Source organism: Lepidothrix coronata, unplaced genomic scaffold (genome assembly GCF_001604755.1).
Source record: "Lepidothrix coronata isolate B3197 unplaced genomic scaffold, Lepidothrix_coronata-1.0 Scaffold112, whole genome shotgun sequence".
Classification (NCBI taxonomy): domain Eukaryota; kingdom Metazoa; phylum Chordata; class Aves; order Passeriformes; family Pipridae; genus Lepidothrix; species Lepidothrix coronata.
The window spans coordinates 890,419-913,633 of record NW_016690292.1 but is presented as its reverse complement, the minus strand read 5'-3'; the positions used below and the strand labels follow the sequence as shown (position 1 = coordinate 913,633).

At 46.9% G+C, this 23,215-nt stretch overlaps 1 protein-coding gene across 2 annotated transcripts in view; it reads right to left on the bottom strand.

Moving 5' to 3' along the window:
• Positions 1 to 8,553: 8,553 nt before the first annotated feature.
• Positions 8,554 to 23,215, bottom strand: part of PIK3R3 (phosphoinositide-3-kinase regulatory subunit 3) — a 76,913-nt gene continuing 62,251 nt past the window's right edge. The window contains exons 9-16 of one of the 2 annotated variants that reach the window (XM_017824615.1): positions 21,604 to 21,784; positions 20,629 to 20,754; positions 19,712 to 19,854; positions 18,468 to 18,644; positions 17,901 to 17,975; positions 17,382 to 17,552; positions 15,759 to 15,956; positions 8,554 to 15,286 (exon numbers count right to left, since the gene is read on the bottom strand). In XM_017824615.1, the coding sequence (XP_017680104.1) occupies positions 15,028 to 15,286; positions 15,759 to 15,956; positions 17,382 to 17,552; positions 17,901 to 17,975; positions 18,468 to 18,644; positions 19,712 to 19,854; positions 20,629 to 20,754; positions 21,604 to 21,784 (1,330 nt within the window). In that variant the 3' untranslated portion in view covers positions 8,554 to 15,027. The remainder of the gene's footprint in view (positions 15,287 to 15,758; positions 15,957 to 17,381; positions 17,553 to 17,900; positions 17,976 to 18,467; positions 18,645 to 19,711; positions 19,855 to 20,628; positions 20,755 to 21,603; positions 21,785 to 23,215) is intronic. The other variant, XM_017824616.1, reaches the window with a different exon arrangement.

Sequence of the window (23,215 nt, the reverse complement as noted above, 5' to 3'; positions counted from 1 at the left end):
GGGAGGCTCTGTGAGCAGCACACTGTGGGACAGCATCCCAGCAGGTTTTCCCTTGGGTTCTTTTAGAGTGTATGACCAAGCCACCCCTGCTGCTGTAAGTGAGGACATGGGTCTCACTGGTCTAGGAATAAGTCTGAGCTTTGCTCTGGCAACCTCTATTAATCCTGGAGGAGAAGGTCTCTGGGAAAGGTGCTGCCCTCCCAGATCACTGGCAGCAGAAGGTTGCATTCCCTGATAAATGAGCCCAGCTCACTGCCTTTAATCTCCCAGCCTGAGTCCCTGGGACTGAGCCAGAAGCCAACCCCCTAAGCTGGCTCTTTTCTGCAGCAGCTGTCCCCTCGCTGGGCTCCTGAGCACGTGGCATTTCTGGGGCCGGATCCTGACACCTCAGGCACAACCCAGGGGGTTGCACATCTTCTCCTGTTTCCTGTCTCAGTTTCTCTTTAGCAGTGCTGTCCCTATGGGCACTGTGCAGTGGACCTCCTAAAACTCTGCTGGATGCAGGTGGCTCCCCTGGAACTGCTGGCTGGGGAATGAAGCAGGCCCTTGGGCTCTGCCTTCGCCTCCAACAGGGAAGAGTAAGGGATGGATCCAGGACCCTGAAAAGATGGATGTTGCAGGGGTTCATGACTTAAAATTGCAGGAGCAGCATTCCTGGGAGGAGGCAGTTCCCAGGAATTGCCATCCACATGCAGCATTGTTCTGACAGCTTGGAGCTGAGCTGGTGCTGGGACTTCTTCCCATGCTCCTGCATCCCTCGAACCCGCTCCCTCTCAGCACTGGTGCCAGGGCAGTGCCTTTCCCTGACCCTCAGCTGTGATTTTTGGCTTTACAGGCTGACACCTGAAGTGGGACCTCACTGGGGCCGGCATTCCCTGGCCCTGAGTCCTGCTCTCCACCCTGCTGGCTGTGCTGAGGATCTTTGAACAGTTTCGATCAGTCCCCAAGAAAAACAGACCGAGGCAGCACGGGCACCTTCTGCAAACAGGGCGGCATCAAAAGCCCATTTCCTCCCCATCCTCATCCTCTGACAGCCACGGCTGCTTTGCTGGAGACGAAAAGGAGAAGATTAAAGCGGGATTTTAAAAGTTTCCAGCCCCAGCTCGCTGCTCTGCCACCCTGGGCTGCTTCCCTGTGATCTTACAAGCAAATGGGCTCCTGTTACCTCCCTCCTGCCATCACCTGACTTTGTAGAAGTTGATGTGGATGGTGGGGCCAGCTTGTTAATTTTGGAGCTGTCATTAATTAGGGTGCTCCTTAACCCTGCTGGTACCCTCGGGTTTGTCCATGGGGCTGCTCAGGGATGCACATTCCTGTAGCAGTGGGGGATGCTCGTCTGGGGCAGGGGGGCCACACTGCTCCCCACAACTGCCCACGTTCCCTCTCACTGCTAATAAGATGAGGATGGTAAGAGGATGAGGAGGAAAGCAGGTCCTTTTACTCCTCCCTGTCTCCTCAGCCCTTGCATTTCCATGTGCTGACTTTCCCAGTTGCTTTAGCCATTAAGTACCTTGGGCTAAGAGGAATTCCCGCCCCCCACCTTATTCCCAAGCCTTTCAGCTGGATGCAACAACGTCCAGAAGAAACCCATGGGAGTGCAGATGCTGTTACAAGATGGAAAACTCTTTCTGGGGATGTCAGCCTCCAAATGCAAGGGGATGCTGGTGGACCAGTGCCACGGAGCAGCTGAGCCCCTGCCCTGCCTGCGCAGTGATGCCTGGGCAGCCCCCCCATCTGTTTTGCAGCTGGATGAAGGCCCCACTTTTCCCCAGGAAAATCTCCAGCTGCAGGAGTCAGGCCAGTGCTGCTCATACAGCCAGTGCCGTAAGACTTTCTGTTTTTTGTTAAATCCCCCACCCAGCACCCAGGAAAACCTCTCCTGCTCGTGGGATGCACGCGTTCCAGCCCTGCTTCTCTGTCCTTGTGGTGGAGGAGCAGGTGCTGGGACAGGAATGAGATCAGTTGATTGGGAGACAGGATTTGAATTTTGGGGGAGTCTCTGGGGTTTGGCAGTTTAATCTGCTGTGAGATCGCAGTTGAGGTTGGGCTGGCATTCCTTTTTCTGCCTGCCTGCTGGGGCCTTCCTGCACAGGGGAAAGGCAGGCACACGTGTGTGCAGGCACGTCCCAAATTCAGGGCAATCAGCCCATCCTTCCCCAATTCCTGCTCTCTGGGGAATGAGGCTGGAGCTCCATCAGAACTGCCACAGACCTGCAGGGGTGCTCTGGCCAGGTGTTGGTGGAGCTCCAGGAGTGGCTTATCCTGATGTGCAGATAGCCCAAGGGATGAACACCAGTGACATTTTGGGCAGATGCTGCACCCATGGAAACAGGGGGATGATGCTCCTTTGGGGTCTGTTTGCCTGATGGGGCATTTGCTGTTCATGGAGAGGGGGATGAGCCCCAAACGGTGTTGAGTCTCATGGAGAGGGCTGAAGGGATTTCTGGGAATGCAGTGGAAGGGCCAGAAAATGCCTTGTGGCACCTGCAGCCCTGCTGCATGGCCCAGCACATCAGGGCTGGCAAGGAGCATCCTCCGTGTCCCCTCCATACTCTGGAGATACCAACCCATAACTTGGCAGGGGGGAAAAAAAAAAAAGCAGCATTCCCCCAGCATGGGGCTGGCCCCCATCAGACACTGTGGTGTGGGGTTCCCATGGGGTTGTGGGGTGGCTGCTCCCGTTCCCAGCCACTGCTGGCGGCACAGCGGGGTCTCCATGTGGATGCCAGTCCTGGGAAGTGGGGAGACCCCTTGGCACCCGCAGGTGCTCCCCTGGAAAGCCAAGTGGTGCCGGCAGCAGGCAGGAGCAGGGTTTGGCCGGGGTCCCTGTGCACAGACAGTGATGGATTCCAGATGGCCCACGGGCGCTCGGGGCTCACCGCAGCATTTTTTCGGCAGCTGGGCTGCGAGAGGGTCCGGTCCAAAGGCAACATCCGTCAGAAGGCGGCTGGCGGGACCAGGAGGAGGAGGAGAAGGAGGAAAAGGAGGGGGGTGGTTTTAATCCCTTGGCCGCCAGCTCACAGGGCAGCGGTGACCTCTCGGGGCTGACTCCATTTCTCCATTCCATGTCTCCTCCCATCCCTGCACTGGAGGCTGGCAGCAGTGAAGGCGTGTTTCCAGCTGCCTAAAAATCTTTGGGATGTGGGCAGTGGGCAGGGGAGGCTTGGCCTGCCTTGCCAGGGGTGTCAGGTGTGCCCCACACCGTGTGGGTGTATGGGTCTGTGGGGAACCATTCCCTGTCCTGCAGGAGGGGGGAGCCCTGCACTCTGCACTTGGCATGGCTTCAGCTGGTGAGGGTGGGTTGGTGCATCCCCCTCCCTCTGCATTTAGGGAGGGGGAGCAGATTTTAGACAAGTGCCAGGTGAACCAGTTGGAAGCCAGCAGGTGTGGGAGCTGGTCAGGAGGAGGATGTTTGTCCTCACCACCTGAGAGGCCTGAAAGGTCACCTGAGTGTGCAAGCCCTCAGGTCCCCTGGAAAGAACATGGTTTGGGAAAGAAGGTACACAACTGTGGAGCTATTTTGATTTCCCCCACTGAGTGAGGCTGGGATTTATCAGACGTTCAGAAACCAGCCTCTGAGTCAAAAATGATAATGATGGGCACCTGCACCTCTAGTGGGCCTGGGAGGAGGGGCTTCTCTCTTTGGGAGGACACCTGGGTACAAAAGAGGAGTGCTGTGTCCTCAGAGGGGTGGCAGGGGCCACACACTCTGGTGCTGCACCCAAAGTTCCTGGCAGAAATGGCAGCTGAAGCCTCGCTCCATGGGGGAAAGACATGATAGGGGAAAGGGCCATGCAGTGCCTGCACCTTGCTCCCAGCAGAAGGTTTTTCATCCTGGAGCAGCAAGAAATTTCTCTTAGAAATTATAGACACTCACAAAAATTATGCCTTGAAGTAGGAAGGAAAAAAAAAAAATAAGATCAACACAGAGAAGGAAAGAAAAAACGCCAACAACCCACCCTGTGCCCGGGATCAAAGCTGGGAGCCGTTTGGAAGCCCTTGGACAGGAATATTCCCCGGCTCCTTTGGCCAAGCCGCTGCCGTGAAAGGCCGCTTTGTTCCTGGAGTGCCGGCCCTGCGTTTGCCCCCGCGGACTTTGCTCCCGCCGGCGGCCGGGCGGGCTGAGCTCGGGCTGAGCTCCATCCTCGGAGGGCAGCCCTGCCAGGGGCACCGCCGGCTCTGCCGCGGCGGCAGCGCTTTGATGGGCGCAGAGGAGCAGGATGAGGAGCCCCGGCTGCTCCTTTCCCCGCCTGCCACTGAGGGCAGGTATAAAATACCCGGAGCTATTTATTCCATGAGTGATGTGCGTCCAAGTGCCCTTGCGTTCCTTCTCACCCCCTCTTTCTGCTTCTTTCTGCTCTGATTCCTGTCTCCTCCTCAGGTCTTCCCAAACTTTAGGCCAAAGAAACACTTACCCTTTTTTTTTCCCTTCTCTTTCTCTTTTTTTTTTTTTTTTTTTTTTTTTTAACAACCTACTTGTGTTGTCCTGGACTATTTCATAAGCTGCATCACTCCATGACACTGGAATTTCCCTCCAACAGCTCCTTCTAGGTTATGGGGGGTGCTCTCCTTTTCAGGGCTAGGGACAGTCAGGTTTGGCCAAAATTCCACTTGCCAGAAGTAAGGAGAAGGAGAGTCCCACAGCCTCTAGGTCTCAAATCTCCAGGGTCCTACAACCCCAAGTGCCACATCCCAAGGTTTGCTACCCCCAGCTGCCACCCCAAGTGTGGGAGGGACTCTGAGGCTGACTAAGCCCCTTTAACTCCGGAGTGTCTCACATCAGGCCAGCCTAAATCCTCTCCAGGTGCCGGACGTGGTCACGTTGACTGGTTTTGGTGGATCTAACACGGGGCAGGAAGGGCGGCTCTGGCCAAAGCCCAGTCCGGAAAGCTCGGCCGGGCTCTTGCTCAGCCCAGCGGAGCGGTGGGGAAAACTGCCCGGAACAGACCAGCCCTGTGCAAAAATGGGAACCTGTGTTGCCGATGAAAAGTGCTTTCTTTGGGTAGGATGTTTGTGTTTCCTTTGGCAGAGCGGCTCTGGGAGCGTGCACAGCACCTGCCCAGGGCGGGCTGGCTCTGCTCTCAGTGCACCCTTCCTGCCCCTTCCCTTGAAAGTGTGAGCAAAGGGAAAACGTTTGGGGAATGTTTCAGTGACAGTTCTGCTTGAAGCAGGCTTGTGGCACAAAGCAGGCCTGTGGCTAGTGAGTGCCTCTCCCGGGCCCAGACCTGTGACAGCAGCCCAAAAAACCAGGATCTCTCCCACACAGGAGCCCAGGGAGAGGTTTTTGGGAGGGAGGGACACATCCTAACCCCCTCCCTCCTAGCATTCCAGTCTGCCCAAGATGCTCAATCATGAGACATGCCTTTGCTTGCCCCTGAGGCCCTGAGACAGCTCATTCTCCTCTTCCTGCTCCTTATCCCTCTTCTGGGAGCCAGCCCCTGGGTTGCTCTGGTTTGCATCAGGGCTGGGAGGCTGAGGCAGCTGGGCATGAGGAGCAGCGTCCTCTCACTTGGAGGGAGAGGTCAAGGCTCTGCCCTGTGGCTTGGGTCTGGTAGGGAATGGGGAAGGGAGGGGCTCTGGGCAGATGATTGTGCAGAGGGCAGCAGGAGCCCAGGGGAATCTGCAGTGGTTTTGCCCTGCAATGCACTGGAGCGACTGGGCAGTGGCCAAGATGTTTCCCAGGAGCCACCACCACCACCAAGGATGGGTTTGGAGACAGGAGAGTGGGCAGCAGCCCAGCTGGTGCTCTGGAGCCTTTTCTCCCCTGCTCCAGCACGTTCTCTGGCCCAGGGAGCACAGTCCTCAGGCAGAGGGTGCCCTGGCATCTTGTCCCCTACCCATCCCTTCTCCACAGAGCCAATTTGTTTCCTCAGGGAGAAAGATTTGCCATCAGAAAGAAGAGATTTGATGAAAATAGTAGCCAGGAGAAAGTCTGGAGAAAATAGTAGCCAGGGAGTGGTTTATGCTGGTCAGGGTGAAGCCTCTGTCCTTCAAACCCCCCAGGTGCATGGATTGCTAGTGCTGCTAGTGCTGCTGAGGGACTGTGCCAGCTGAACCAAAATTGGTGTGAGGTGTTTTTTTCCCCTTGGAAGTATTGTCCAGAGTCAAATTTTGTACATTAACATTTTGCTCCAACTTGGATGAAACCCGACAAGTGAGCTGATGACATTTCCCATGAAATGGGGATTCTGGGTCTGTGGCCAACCCTAATCCACCAGTTTGCTTGAAAGCTGCCGTTCACTGCTCCAAGCTTGGATTTGATGCTCCAAGGAGGGAAATGCTGCATCTCGTGTCTCACTGGGGGGAATTGTGGCCCATGGCCGGGGCAAATGCTCCCTCATTCTCCTCATATCTCCCTGGGGCCAGGTTGTGCACCTTGGGGAGGGTCCTGTTCCCGGGGGATTCAGGTTGCACCCTCCGTCTTGGGCACCTTTGCACCCACCCTGACTCAAACATGGTGGGACTGGTGTGAGAAGCAGCTGCCCCAGCTGCATTTCCATGCTCAGGTGCTTCCTTCATGGCAGAGGTGCCTGATGGATCCCATGCACTGGCTGTGCATGTTGGAGTGGGCCAGAGGGGACAGGCAATCCTGTCCCTCATGGTTTTTGGGCAGCTCCAGGCATTGTGCAGCCCATCTCACTGCCCTGCCCGTTATTCATGACCGTGGTACTCAGAGCTACAGCTGCTGGTTGTGTTGCTCCTGCTGCCCAGCAACACGGTGTCTATTAAACTAAACTATTAGACTAAAATAACTCTATTTTGAGAGCTGAAACTGAAGAGGAGAAGTGGAGGACCTTGGTTGCTGCAACAAGCCTCTGGCTTTCAAACCAAACTCTGAATCCTTACATCAAGTCATTTTGGCTGGGGGAGGATGGGGTCTTTGAGATGTTTGGGGTTTGCACCCCAGATTTTTTTCCCATGGGCACGAAACCTCTCCCTACAGCATGGGGGAACAGAAATCCCATGAAAGCAGCCTGGGGATGTCTGTCCATCCATTCTACAGCCCCCCCTTTGGTGCTGTGCCTGGGGGTGCCATGCCATTGCCTGCCCCCAGGAAGGATCCTGTATGTGACTGAGGGAGGGAACCCAAGGGACTTGCAGGAAGCTCTGCGGCGTTGCTGAGGATGGAAAAATCCCCAGGATCTGCCCTTTCTCTGAGAAGACATCTGAGCTGGGAGGTGTTTTTCTTTCCATCCAGTCAGCACGGCCGCTTGGAAATTTCCTACCTCGGCTCCCGGCTGTAATGTTTTCATAACACAACGAACTGTCTGGCAAAGCCCTAAAAAACGATTCGCCAATTAGTGACTTACATCTTTCCTGCAACTCTACCTCATTAGTCTTTATTGAAAGGAAATAAATTAAATAATAATAAAAAGAAGCCAGGCCCCAGGAGCCCCTTGCAGTCCTCCCAGTTTCTCGCTGATGTTTTCCCTTCACTCCCCTCCCACTTGGGTGCCCAGTGTTGCCAGTGCAGTAGTCATCAGCCCAGAGTGCCCATGGCTCATCCACTGGGAGCCATGTGGCTCCTGATGCTCTGGGTGATGTCTCTGAATGGCTGCATCCCTCCAGCATTGGGTCCCTTCCCAGGAAGGACAAGGGGAGCAGGAGCACCCCAAGGTGCTGTAACATGGGCTGAGCTCCTTGCCGGGTGTAAATGACAGATGCCTGAGCAAGTCCTCAGGGTCCATGCTCTCCTGCACCATCAGGGACTCTTCTGCTTTTTTGGGTGCTCCCTGCCTGATGGTGGAGGGTCCTGTGGCGTGAGTGATGGAGGGAATGCTGACTCAGCAGCTGAAAAGGCTTACTTGGCAGTGTGAGAAATGCTGATGCAGCATTTTTTTAAATGGTTGACTCAGGAGGCTGGAAAAATGTTGCTCAGCAGTCTGCGAAAACGTCGACTCACGGGGCTGCAAAAACACTGAGCCCCGCACAGACACAGCAACTGCCCCTGCCCTAATTTTCCAAGGATGCTGCTCTGGCATCCCAACCAACCCCCACGTTTAAGGGGCAAAACATCCCCCCCAGTTTGCCCTCCTGCCATCACCTGTGTTTGGAATGAAAGAATACGAGCAGCATTACCCCCAAACTCACTGATTTTTCAGTGGATTCAGTGCCTGGTGCTCATGAAGGAATTCGGAAAGTGAACAGTGATTTCCCCAACTCCTGCAAAATCCAGGCGAATGGATACAGCCGAGCCGGGTCTTTGGGAAGCCTGCTCAGTGCTGCAGCCCCCACCCCTCAGCCCCCAGCACCGGGATCAGCATCACCAAACGTGGTTTTCCCTGATGGCAGGGGAAGCAGCCAGGCGTGCAAGAACGCTGCTGATGGCTCCCGCTCTCTCCGAAGGGGCTGCAAAAGGAACGCAGGAAAGGCTCCATTAAGGAGCGCGCGTGTGCTACGTGTATTCCTCCCTCATCCCAGCCCCGAGAGGGGCTTTCTCTCCAGCCGAGAGGAAATCAGACCTCTGCAAGTCTTTTTTTAAAGCCTCTGTTGAAGATGATGCCCATGGCCTCGGCTGGGAGACAGACACAGCTAACACCACGACAGCCCGACCACGCTGCAGTTCTGAATTTATTAGAAACAGCTGTCAGTACATCCTTCTAAAACATTACATGTCAATGTGCTTTATTGCAATTTTTTTTATTGCATTTTTTTTTTTTTTTGATCTAGAGCAAGTAGGCCCAGGATGCTTAGTGTCTGGGATTTAAAAGCCCAACCATCTAGTAAAAGAAAGTACAGCAAAATTGTAACACACCTGGTGACAAGTACAGTGTTGCATTACTGAGCTAGAAACTACAGGATGACTTGTCAGAAAACACTAACATACACTTGGTTTCCTTATGAAGCAGTTTGTTTCTTTTCTTTAAAAGTTAAACTACATGAATTCCTTTTTTTTTCTTGTCTTCCCCCCACCCCCCTCCCCGACTACACCATAAACGACAGAAGAACAGATTTTACACAAATAACAAACAAGAGTACCAAAGTTACATGCTGGAATTCATCTGGAAAACAAAATAATTCCACAGCTTCTGGAGAAGCAGGTTCTTAACAGATGCAGTTTCCCTTAAAGAAAATAGAAGTCAAAGAAAAGCAGAAACATTGATGCAAAGGTTGTACAAAGGAGTGTGCTGTTATTTCAGCCCTCGACACAAGATCAAACACCCACTCATGCTTTACATTGAACCACACCTTGTACAAAGAGTCCACTCACAAAGGGACACGCACCAACACCACCCATTGCACATCAGCTCTGGACAGGGGGCACTGAGGGGCGACTGGAACGTGCAAAGGATCACTGCATCTCGCAGGAGAGCAAGAGGGGTTTCTTTTGCTAAACCTTTTCTTGGGACAAAGTCGAATGCTTTGTCCCAGGGTAAGTAACACCCCGAGTCAATTCGGTTTACAAATAGAGTAGTAACCCCCAAGGAAATCCAGAGTTCAGCATTTCAGAAGCACATATGCAAGATGAACACAATAAACTCCTTTTCATTTGACGAAAACCAACCCAATTCTGCCTGAACACGCGGCAGAATGTGCTAACAGTGAATTTTGTTTTATTTTTAAGGGGCAGTGCCACTTACAGCTAATGCATATACATGTGTACGTGAATATATTTTACATATATCTATATACATACAGTACATATACACACACGCACGCGCACGCACACACACACACAGATGATGCAGACCATTACAATCCCATGGTGCAATAAACAGCCAGATATACAAAATTAACAGGTTTCATCAAACATATCTTTGCTGGATGTAGAAGTCACTCACAAAAACAAAACAGACCAAAACCCCAACCAGCCAGCTGAACGTGAGCCCCACCCCGGCAGCCAACAGAGACCCGGGGGCAGCTCGTGGCTGGCCCCAGCATCCTACAACCCCCATGAAGCGACGAGACTGGTGCTGGGGGGTGATATTCACCCTTAGAGACCCCTTCTGTCTTTGGATGTAATAACTTTCTCCAAATGATCCCGAGCCTCTTGCTACAAGCACTTGGAAAGTGCGTGGGTGCGGCGTTGCTGAATACAGAGGGAATTTCCCTTCCCCCCCCACCCCTGTTTGCCAACGCTGATCTCACAGAAGTGATCCCAGGGGAAGGTGGTGGAGGGGGGCATCAAATTAAAGCTGCTTTCTCTAATACAGGTTGATCAACGAAGCATTTTTTTGTATCAATAAGGGCTCATCTCTTTTTTATTTTTTTTTAATTGCCTCTGATGCTTGTATTACATTTTTTAAAGGCAAACTTTAGGACAAATGGTGAGTCTACTCATAAAATATGGTGAGTCTATGCCAATAAGCAATTTAAAATATGCAAATTCTGCATTAATTGTATGGAGCCAGCCCCAAAGACCAGCACTTCAAGCACTGCCATCATCTAAACAGTTAACAAGCTAAAGCTCCCGATCTGCCCCTTTGAACAAACAGGAAGGAACTGAAAAGATTCCAAGAGAGATTTTTTTTTCTTTTTTTTTTTTTTTTCCCTTCCCATTCGGTGGAAAGTATTTCTGCCCACAGAATGCAAGATTCACAAAAATGTTGGACAAACTTCATGTAACCCCATCCAAAGCTGCTCCTCACGCAGTACTTAACCGGCCGAGCCGCTCCGCGAACAGGCCGGCGCTTATTTGGGCTGGTGACTTGGTTCCCTTCTCCTTGCTGCACACACTGTGCCAAGGGAAGCAAAGGGATCAGCAATGCAAGTTCCCTTCCAATACAGAAAGGGGAGCAACTCCTTAAGGACTTATGTTAATTCCCTAACTCTCTCCTGGCATGCACATTTAAGGAGAGTATAGCTGATTATTCCAAAGGGAAGGGTCTGCTCTGGCATCTCCTCTTACTTTTGTGGTTCCAGGCGGAGGTCCTGCTTCATGGTCTGTCTCCTGCTTCATCAAACTACAACCAGAGGGATGCTTTAGGGTGCTGAGCCTTCCTCTTCATTAAAGCTATTTGCTTTGAATGCTGACCTTGAGCAAGCCTGACCCCCCTCCCCTCACAGCATCTTCGGGAATGTTATTTTGATTTTGCTCTTTCAAAAGCAGAGGTTGCAAATCAACGTAAGGAAAATAAACATAAGAAAATTTGATTTTAAACGTGACCTGAACAAAACAACCCCCAACCCATCATAGCGCTTTGTAAAACTGCATTTTGAACCTGTCTCTTACCCCTACTGATCCACAAGCAGTACCTGTTTCATGTCTGCACAGTGCAGCAAGCATACAAGACTCACTAACATTTCAGATTTTTATTCCCTGTTAGTGTAACAAAAATAAAAAATAAACAGACATTCAAAAACAGAAGCGAGATTGTTCAAGTACCAAATAAGGGGCTTTTCCAAACTCAAACTGTGACACTCCTATAGCAATTCTGCTGTTTTAAACAGCCACAGCATTCAGTTACAGACATGGTGCCACCTAAGCCCACAGAGAGCCCAGGATTTGGGGCAACCAAGACCCTCCTCCTTCTCCTGCCCTCACTAAAACAGCACTAAGTGTCAACATTCATTTCCACAGTCCCATTACAGTTGCCTGGCTTTGTGAAGGAAAAACTGACTTTCGCCCTGCCCTGCTGTGACTAGAATTCAGGTGTGATTAAAGATAAGATCTTTCCCTGGAAATGGCTTTTGGTTGTGGAAGTCTTGCTAACACTGGTGTCAGCGAGAAGAGAATCAGGTCCATCACATTAAATGGAAAACTTCTTGACCATCTGCCACATTAAGAGAGATGAGTGTGGAAAGAGCATTTTATTTTTGGCATAAGACAGAGGGCTGTACTGGATATAACTCTAGATTGCAACTACCAACGGTGCAAAGCAGTGACTCAAATGCACTGCTGAAGAGAATTAAATAAAAACCAAAACACAACCCACAAAACTAGAGCACTCCAGAATCAGAAAGTGAACAATCACATATTACTGCTCCACATACTTGTGAAGCATCTGTTGGGACATCCCTCTGTTTCTAGGTTCGTTCTTCCCATGCTCACATAACATGTAATCCATAAAGAAACTAGTGGGAAAAGATTTATAATTTACTAACTTCAAAAAATATGGCACTCGTGGCTGACACAATGGGGCCAATGGCAACTGTGGAAGCAGACCTGATTTCCATCCATACCAATATAAAATACCGAATCACCCCTAATCCCTGCAAATATACTTCAAAACAGATTAGAAGTAACTGTGCATATTCGAGTTTCAACGTCCCCCTCCCCCCTCCTCCCCCCATTTAACACTGTGCAAAAGTTATTTATTTAACTCTACATATATATTTAATACAATATGGGTCAATGAGATCAATGCTCCTCTAACTGCAGTCTGGCACCAGACGGCTGCTACAACAGCGAGACTATTTCCCCCCTTTCCTCCTGACGTTCTGACTCTTAAAATTAAAACCTTCTCACATCTTACTGTTTTAAAAGAACTTGAGTTCCTTTGTTTTGCCTTTATGTTCGTATTTCCTGTATTTGTTTTAGGCTTAACAGCTGCTTTTCGTCCTGGGGTGTAATCCTGCACCTCTCAGGCCCATTGCTGATTTCTCAGCCATGCAAGTGTAGAACAGCTCCTGGAAGCTGTGGGTTTTCTCACAGGTCTAATGACACTGAGCAAACAAAATCAGGTCAAGCACAATGAGAGGTGCAGGACCAAGCCCTTGCCTCATGGATCACACCAGCTACATGTGTCAGTTGGTTTTGTACCCATTTTCATTGGCTCTGTGAGTCCAAAATGGATGCAAAAAGGGGAACAACTGCAGCAGCTGCAGGACTTCAGGTGCCTAAACCAAACACAGAGATACAACGGCAAAACAGCCTCAGGGAGACTGCTCAGGATAATGGAGCCAAACGCAAGGACCGTGGTCTTAGTCTGTCCATGGCCCTGATCTGAAGGCCTGGGCAAAACAGAACTTCAAAGAACGCTTCAAGATGGCTTATTGGCTCCGAGTCCATCATTCCCACATCACCTGTGATCAGCGAAAAGATCTCGGAGAGCAAAGGGCCAAGAATCTCAACTCACTCACACCACGATAAAGCCAAGCTACCTTCACAGACGTTAATGGAATTACATTGTATTTACCTTGGCAGAGCCGGGGCTGGAGCCCGGACCAAGACCTCACAAGGATCAGTCAGATTCCACTACAGGGGAACTTCAGACAGCCCCGCTCTGCTACCCTGCTGCTGTCAGTACTGCGAGGGTGTGCCAGGATTTATGAGCCTGGAAGTTGATCTGCGCTTGTTTAAAACAAAACTGAACCCTACCTGAAAACAGGGCAGAGGTGAAACACTTCAGCCAGGTTATCTCTGTCACAAAATCAGGGATCAGAAATATGGGGCCCATCAGCCTTGAATGTTAACGTTGTCAGTAAGAGGAGAGTCCAGAGAGATCACAAGGGCAGTGAAAACAATCAGACACTCCTCCCACACAGATTTCTCCACAGGCATGAGGCACCTGGCTATCATTTGTGCCTTTGAACTGATTTCCCTCATTGGGCATTTGGTCTCAGCCCAGCATCAAGGGAATGCTAGATGCTCAAGAGGTGTGAGAATGACAGCTTTACAGCTACCAGATTAGAACTGCAAATTATCCAAAATGTAGGGCAAGTTTCTTTATAAAGAAAAGAATTCCATGCCCACATACCACTGAGGAATCCATTCAAGGTTTCCACTAACAGCAAAGGCTATGTCTCATTTTTCCTTTTCCTGGGGAAGTAGGAGAGAAGGGACACACTAGCAGATGTGTTTCACTTTTGACATAGCAACTTATCTGGTTTTTATTTTTCTCTCACACAGCCTTGGTTAAGTTTTGAAGTGTTTCATTTAATGAGAAAAGTGGCATCTACAGAATTCTTTGCCTGAAGATTGCACTCTGGCCGATTAGAAAGTGCCTGGGATGCATCGGGGTCATTAGTGCAAAATAAAACATCTCCTGGCATGCCAGGCAACCAGACTACCCTTCCTGCAATGGCTGTCAGTGCTCCAGCCTCGTCACTTCCCTACTTGCAAATTCAAGACATTCAGTAAAATAATACTTCTAGTGTAAACATTATACATCAACAAGCCTGGCACTACTGCCCAGGCATTACAGAAAAAAGCCATTTGAACAGGAAATCAGCCCCAGGGTCAGAAACGGGTCTCCAGCATTCTCAGACCTGCATGACTGTCTGCTTCCTGTCCTGCACAATGGGTGCATTGCAAGGGAAACGCTTCCAGTAATGGGAACAAAAGTAACTTTCAAGGTTGCACACTGAACAATTACTTTGCCAGTTGTGCTTTGATGCCAAGTGGTTCAGTTTGCCAAACTTAGCTCTTTTTCATTTTAGAAGCTTAAGGAATGGAAATAAGCTGCTTTGTACACTTTCCAGGGAGGGGATTTATTTGATGATTGCTGTAGTTGATGAATCCCAGGACTACCCACTCCAGTATCTGACAGCAGCCCTTGCCAAAGGATGGTACCAGACATCCAATAATCAAGGAGTATGGCTTTCTTCCCTTCCTGTGTTTTGCATCATGTCCAAAATAACTACAAGGGAATTTAGATTATACCAGTGTAAAGTCTTGCTTGGCTGCAGTGGTGTGAGAGTTCAGAACCCATCTTGCAAAGAACAAATTGGAGCAGATCTGTGATTACCATGCTCACCTCTCTACAACTGGGAGTGACTACACCTCACCAAAAAATTTGGTACAATAAGCCATCCGGAAGCATTTGATTACACTGACCTCTTCTGTACCAAGATCAAGCTTTACAAGAGTCTGTCATTGTTCAGCAAGAGACCTGCAGCAGGTGAGTGCAAGCTTCCTTCTGGTTTACATTCTGAAGCACAGTATCATTAAAAACTGAAAACAGAATCCCAAGCCGAGGAATGGGAGGAAGGGGGGAGTGAAGAAAGAGGAGAGTGAGCAATTACATCAGATCAGACAAATTTAGTGTGTTGAAGCCACACAATGTTTAGCTTTTCCTTTTATTTGTTTCAAGTTTTGGTGCAGAAAGTATGTGTGGATGCTAATGCAACCTCCCCTGTAAGTGTTCAATCTAGCAACGAACAAAGTTTTGGCATGTTCAATTTGGTTATGTTTCCTTTAAGCGAAGACCTGTAGTGCCATTGAAACCAAAACTTTGTTACTGTTGGCAAAAAAAAATAAAGCAACTTTCCTTTTACAAGCATTTTTCCATTTAAACAAAAACCTGAAGCTTTCCCGTAATTCCTTTGGTCTTCTCTCACCAAATTCCATGCTACCTCAAGACAAGCCCTCTTTTGGAAGTCCGGCTGAATCGCAGTGAAGCTGCTAAAATTAACAGAGAAGAATTGCTGTGGTAGAGTTTCCCCCTAGTTCGTTGGGAGTTTAAGACTGAAAGACATTACTGATGCCTCGAGTAGAGGATTCAAATTGTCTCTACTAGAACAAGAGAAACCAAAATCCAATTAGAAGTTCCACTGAAGGTGCCTGGCAAAAAATTTTCTCCGTAAGATGATGCTTTGCTTCCAGTATTTTTGTATGCGTTGCGTTGAGTTTATTCCCCTCATAAGGAAACAAAAGTATTGGTGTAAAAGCACAGCTGAGCTTTTAAGGTAGCACCAGGACACCTACACCCAAGTTGTCGTCTTGTTGCTGCTAGGCCTCTTTTTGATTCACATTCACAGAATCACTTCTTGTGCAAAACAAGCAGTCTAAGGAGAAAGAATGCCCTCCGAGTTCTAATAAAAATCGTAGAAAAGAATCCAAGATAGCCAACGCTTTCCTCCTCCCCAAAATTTACCTGCAGAGAGAGGGGGGCATCTGTGCGTAGACAGGATAGGCAAGCCTGACATTTAGGGAATCATTGTGTTGGACAAGGGATGTCTGCTGGTAATGAAGAACCAAATCCTTAAGTGTGCTGTACAGGTTGTACGGTTCTGCAAACCCGTAACCTCTCGGAGTGCTGTAGATCACACAGTGTTTCACCTCTCCATCAGCTCTGCAAGGAAAGGAAAGAGGAGAGCTTAACATCAAAGGACAAACCCAAAGTGACAGTCCATTAACAATTAACTAATGCAGCAGCCCCGCCAGTCACTAAATTACATAATGGAGGACCCAGTAGATGCAAGTAGAGGAGATTAATACAGTCTGTGAAGAAACAGTGCTTCAGGGCATGCGATTAAACACTCTTGCATAATAATCCACATAAGAGGCCTCTTCCATCCCAGCAGTACAATTCCCTACTGCATTGTTCTCCAAATGTTCCTTGGAAAAAAAAAAGTCAAGAGCTTAACCAAGAAGACAAGCACCCGAAGTCAGCAATGACTTTGTGCTTAACTTACCTAGAAACCTTTCCACTAAGCAAAGAAGCCAAAATCCACAAATTCTCAGGACCTACAAAGTACTCCATGAAATACAGCACTAACCTTCAGTGTGCATTTTTTAATGTTAAGCACGGGATGGATTCAAGCTGATTCATTATCTGAAGCCATAGCGACCGAGTCTCTAACTTGGCAAAGCAGCTACTGGAACGCAGCATTTCCAGAGCTGCTACAAAAACTTATCTGCCAGAAAGATCGAGTATTATGTAACCCCTGTACTGGAGCCTGTTACAATCCGAGTCACATGTAGGGACAGGTTACATTATGCCATCCCTTTGTGAGCTTGCAGCGGGATACCGACCAAGAGAAAGCATCTGAGGAACCCATCGCTACAGTGCCTGTGATAAACAGCACATTGAACAGAGCAGATACTACAGTATTCAGCTACCTTGAGGTGCTTTACCTTCATGTATTCATTTCTCGGACCTGCGTTCAGAAGCAATTAACCTCATGGGAAATAAATCAGCGGGAGCCATTTTGCACTCCAGAACGGGCTTGGAGGATTTTTAGATAATGGAATCAGTATTTCTGACCTCCATTACACCAGCATAAAATGAAGTGAGATACAAGAAATCAATGCAAGGCTGTGTGAATGTCATAAAAACTATGGCTCACACATAATGCCTCCTCTGAAGCATCACCATTATCTTAAACATACAAGAGAAAGATTCAGAGTTGGGTGTGTCTGAAAATGAGAACAGAAGATGTCACACCTTTACAGTCGTGTTTTATTTCTTCCCATGTGTCCTTTAGCAGGAATACGGTAGAATTCAGAGTTAACTTACTTATAGACTGTAGAGCTTCAAGTTGGGATACTTCAGAATTTTGTATTAACTACTGTGGCAAAAACAGAGACTGCAGGACTACAGTTATTCCACGTTCAAAGCACATTTTTGTTACAAAGCTTATACCATGCCGGTCTTCCTGCAAACACATTCCAATGGGTAGGCCTAAGCTAGGCCTGGCTTTTGTTCTCCAAAATAAAGAGCTTTGGTAGAGATTTATGTATTGAGTAGTTAGAACAAAAAGGAAAACAGACTTACACCACAGAACAAGCGTAACATCCTTTCTTGCTACTCTCGCGAATTAAAAATGCTCCATCAGGTTTCCCACAGAGCAAGTCTTCTGCTTGGATACGGTTGAGATCTCCAACAAACCAAGTTTTCTCATCATGATGTGGCAGGTTTTCATCTTCTTCATTCATAAAGTATGTGCTGAAAGAGAAATTAACCAGTGATCAGCAAAGGAGTTGGTAAGTAGAGTTATTTATTTTTGCAGAGTCATGCAAAGAAATGCCAGAATTGCCCAAACTGGGAGGTCAGGCTCCTAATGGATGTATATTAAAGGCTTCCACTTAGAACTTCATTGTTTCAACTTTTTTTAATCCTAAATGTTTCAGGAGAGTTGCTCCTTCATATGACATCAAGTTCCCCTAGAGACTTTCTCCTTTTTTCTCCAGTCCTTTACTGAAAAACTGGTGTTTTTTGTTACCAAACCCCACAAGAGAAAACGTTCATAGATGGAACACTTCTCAACAAAATCATATGTATAGTGACACTTACTCATCAATATTTTCATTTTTGATCCCCAGCCAGTCGTTTATTCGCTTCTGTCTCACCCCTTTGTGATTGAGCCATCTGCCAGAAGAAGAGAGCATTAATACATTACTTCAGAGTACGTGTATGGGTTTTCTTACTAAGCAAGCTGAAGCTCAGACACAAGGTACCACAAAGAAACAGTCTGTGCCTAACTCAAGGACATTAGGAGCTGGATAACAGGAGTGTTGGTGAAATCAAGTGTGGCTATGAGCAACATCTGACACACCTAACAAAAGTAGTATTAATCTCTGTCGTACTAGCAGGCACAGATTTTGTTTATAACTCATTTATTTTAAAATTTTTATGTACAAGAGTTGCAGAATGTGCACCTATTTGTGGCTGGCTCTTTAAATAATGAAGCCATGAAGAAGTCAACCAATATTCCAATATCCCATGCCAGAAAGTAGCACCTTAGCACTCACAGAACTTTGGTTATGAAAAGAAAATTAAACTCTCATTATCCTGATGGAAACAGTCATTAATCAGGTTCATCAGAGACACTATTCTGAGGTACGGGTCAGGCTTACTTACACAAGATACTGATCTCTGATTTTGCGGAGCTGAATTAGGTCAGGCTTGATGCTGTTCATTTTCTTATCAGTCTCCCTGTTGTCCAGAGCTTGTTTCTTCAAGTCTTGTTCCAGGCGCATTTTACTGTCATGGATCTCACCCAGGCGGGATTTTAATTTTTCATAGTTCATCATTATCCTGAAAACAAGTACAATATTGGAGAGAAGAGGTCAACTTCAGTCTAGGACTGGTAGCACTTACAGAAGAGTATCACAAGAACTACCATAACAGCAGCTCCTCCCTTTGACTGCCTCATCTTCACATGAAAACTACTGTAAGAGTGACAGAAAAGACCTCTTGCCAGAGGGCCTACAACCTTCAGTTTACCTTAATATACTTCTTCCTGGCAGAGATGCAGGAACAAATTATCTAAAGGAGGGTAAGCAAGAACAGATTCCTCCTTCACTGTCAGATTCACTTTGTAATATCAATTATGCAATCCCACTGTAGGTATCAGGACTAGCAAGATTTCAAATGCAGACTTCAATTACTATCAAGAGCTACCAGGAAGTAATGCTGCCTGTCTCTTCTTTCAAGACTAGTTTGCAGGTTTGGTATAACTCAGGAGAATTACATATTTCCCCTGTTAATTGATCTTCTTTCAGAATGAAGCACCACAGTTGTACAGTAAGATTGTTACAGGTAACTGTTCTTAGTTTAAAGATCTCCTTAAGGTTGCCCTACATGGTTCAAAAAACACTATGAAAAGTTAGGCATTATATCTGGCATTTCTTCAAAGGCCCAGATACAGCTTTTTCTGCTAGTACCCTCACAGAAAAGTAGTTTCAAATGAGGTCCTTACTGAATTTGTTAGATGACAGCTGTTAAATACAATCTTCTTTGAAAATGACTAAAACTGAGTATGGACTATGAGATTCACCAGATCTATGTACATTTCACACTTGAAAAGTAAAGATTTTTCTGAATTACGTTCTGAGCAAATCCAAACAGAAGTGGAAGAAGCAAATTAAATTATTATTTCCTAATTCTTTCCTGGTCCTCATCACAGTACCTTGATTTACTGAAGTTAAGAGCAAGACCAATCCAGAGATCTCTCACCTCTGCTATCTACAATGCAATTCCTTGACAGAAGAGAGCTTTACTGGAGAAGGCACTGAGTTACCAAGTGGTTTATATGATGCTTTAATGGCAGTGTCCATGTGGACACTAGTTTTGCCAGGGAAGCAAACACAGCCTGAGCTCACCGTTCAATTTCTTTGTCATTCCCCTCCCTGCGGAATCGCTCAATGTACTCTTTGCTGTATCGCTCTTGTGAGTGGCACTGCTCCTCAAATATCTTAATAGTTTCATTAAATGCTTCGATTGCAGTCCTCTTCATCTGGATTTCCTATGTAAGGAAAGAGTCCTTCATCATTTGTCCATAATACAGACAACAAAGCAAGACCCAAGTATATTCCCTGAACTAAGAAGACCATCTTTTCTCCCCCCACTAAGTCAAAATGAAATTAATCAGTTTTAAATTTAGTCAATTGTCCAAGTAGAGTCAGGGAATAACAGGGCAGACTTACTCTCTGTAAGTCTACCCTCCTCCTCTACACAGTGCTCTCTATTAGGCTGCAAACCCCTCAAATATTTTAGTCATATTTTCCATCTTAGCTTTCAGGAAGACTGCCAGCAAACCTCCTCCCCATATATGAACTATCTTATTTTACAAGAAGCAGTCCAAATATCGTATTCACACTTCCTTAATGCATAATATCTGGTAACTGACTCGCACGTGACTCCACAAAAAACCTGGACAAACCCCTCTACAATTCTCACTGCAGAATACAGCAGCTGGAAATACTCAGCAGCCAGGGAAGAAGTCTGCAGTGTAAAGCTTCTAGGTGTTGGCCTTCTCCACAGCTTTACCTTATACTTGGAAGCTCAGCTCCTCTTTTTTCCTTGCCCCACACCACGCCTCTAGGACTATCAGCAAGAGCAATATTCACTCTTTCCATCACCTCTGAAACTACCTTGCTCTATTCCACAATTTACTAATTTTTTTCCTTGTATTTTCTGGCTATGGACTGCCTTTATTAGCCATAACAGGTTAAAACAATTTTCTTTACTTTTTAAACAACAAGAAACAGACTCAACAAACAGCCAAAGAAGAACCAACCTGTGATGTTCTGGTATACTCTTCATACAATTTGTCGTACTCTTTGCTCTTTTCCTGATACTGAGCATGGTATTCTTGAAGTTTTTTACCTACTGCATCTATATTATCTTCTTTCACCAACTGATCCTGTGCATACAAAGAGCTATTAAGTCTTCAAGCAAAGCAGCTTTTCCTTAAGAGTATTCATTTGTCCACTTATGCACATTTGCATTTTACAGATATTAGCATCATGTTTATAATCCAGTTTCTAGAGAACGCTGTCTCTAAATCCCCCTTCCTTCGTGCAACACATTCCACAGTTTACAGACAGTAGGAACTGGAACTATAGGACACCAAGACCTATGCCAAATACTAAGCTTCCAAAAAGACACCATACCTTACTTTCAGAATTGCTATCCCCTATTCAAGAAAGAAGGAAGCACATTACTTGGAATCTGAAGCTAGAGATCAGAGGGTTGTTTGTTTGTTTTGTTTTTTTTTCCCAAAAGCTCTGTAGTTCTTTTTCCTTAATGCAGGAAAATATCTCAAGCTACTGAATAAAAGTTAAAAAAATGTTCTTGAAAAATTTAGATGTCTATGCAGAGAGTGAGCATCTGCATGGGTCATATGTACTTCAAGGTTAACGCTGCCTAGAACAGTGCCTGGTGGGTCCACAAGGGTCCAGGGGGAAATAAAAAGGCTTCTCAGAGGTTCAGCTGCTGCATGCCAGGGTTTCTCTTCTCTTCTCTGCTGCCTGATGGCTGCTCAGATGGAGACCAGAAACTTGATAAAATGAAGCAGCTCAAATGGCTAGAAAATTTGAAAGACCCAAGTGAGGCCAAATGTGAAAACTCCACCTTTTTAGTTTTTCCGTATTCAAAAAAAAAAAAAAAAGAAAAGAAAGAAAAAAAAAATCAGGCTATTCATAGAAGGAAAACAAAATTATTTTTGTTCTTGTCTGCCCTAATAGGTACTGGGGTCTGACAGAGATCTTACCTGCTGGTACCGGGACACTGGATACATCAACTTCACATCGAGCTTCGGGTTGTACTGAGCGAGAGACTCATTGCGGTAGTGGTTAATGAGTTCCACAACTGAATTAAACGTCAGTGGGTCGGAGAAGCCATACTTTCCATCCCGATGATAGATCTTTATCAGCTTATTGTTGCCACCCTTCCTGTAAGGCACAGAGGTTTTACTGTGTCACTCCCATCCCTCTTCAACACTAGGGCTGCTAACAAAGACACCAGCGAAATTCCTGGGCAAGTGGCCTTCATGGTGATTCTTTACACAGTAGCAGTATTAAGTAGTTTAAGAGTCAATACACACAGAAATTATCATCAGATTATTTGAACAGGAGCAAAGCCCAAAGTAAATCTCTTCCTATGTGTTCATTCTGAAGCCAGCTTATGGTATTTAAGTCCAAGCTTTGCCAGAAGTTGTGCAAGGGAAAAAGAGGATGCTGAAGGCTGAATAAAGGAGCCATAAGAAAACCTAAACCCACAATTCCGTGCAATTTGGGGTCACTAATAGTATACAACTGAGTATAGATTTATACAATTATTAACAAGTCTTTTGAGTTATGGATGCTAATACAGGATACCTGAACCTAAACAAAATCCTTTGAGGATTATGAGATGGCTGTAAGTTTAGGACTTTATGTTACCCAGATTTATATGTTCTAGTGGTTTCCACAAATTTAGCACTTATTTCTTCCTTTTTTTCCACCAACAGACTGTTTAGACACTGTCCTGTCCTTCCTGCACTCACAATTCTGGTTCCTAAAGACATCTGATTTCGGCAAAATAAAACCACGCCAAACCTTAGTGCACATGGCGTGAACTTTAAGGCAGAAGTTAAAGCAGAATTTTAACTACACCCTTGGGGTCAAACCTGCTATTAAGGCAATGGGATTTCATGGCAAGATCAAATACCTGCTATATCACAGTAACTCCCAAAGGTGTGCTACAGAGGCAGTCGCTTATGTGCCTCACCTGCTTGTCTCTAACAACCAGTCTTGGGAGCCTGGCAGAGGCAAGTGGCTGGGCAGGCTGGGCAAGGCACCAGAGCCAGTCACATGAGGTCTGCTGCCTAACTGCAGCAGACAGGGCTGGGGCAGCTCTGGGAAACCTTCCACTCGCAGACAATTTTAATTGAAATGTATTAATATACATTGTTCTTTTAAAAAAAGAACATGGCTCCAATTCAATATTTCCTAAACGATAGATCAGAAAGCACAAGACACTCCTTTTACAAAGACACTGTACTTGGGTTTCTACAGCTGTAGACTGATGAGATATTCAACACTCTCCCATTAATCAAAGCCCTAGCTTACAAATACCTTTTACCTTAGCAGTTCTGAAACTCTGTGGATAGAGCCTTTCCCAAATCTTTGTTCGCGAAGCCTAGCCATGGTGATGATGATCTGAAACTATGAAGCACTTCTGAGCAGCTCTCCTCCCCAAGTCCCATTTCATCCACACGCAGATCCTTACAGTACTGTTTAGTGAGGGACAGGATTCAACGCACAGAACAAAACTGACTGTCGGACCTGGCTTATTTATTTGCTTATTCTGTGATGTGCAGTCCTGGGAACTTCTCTCAAGCC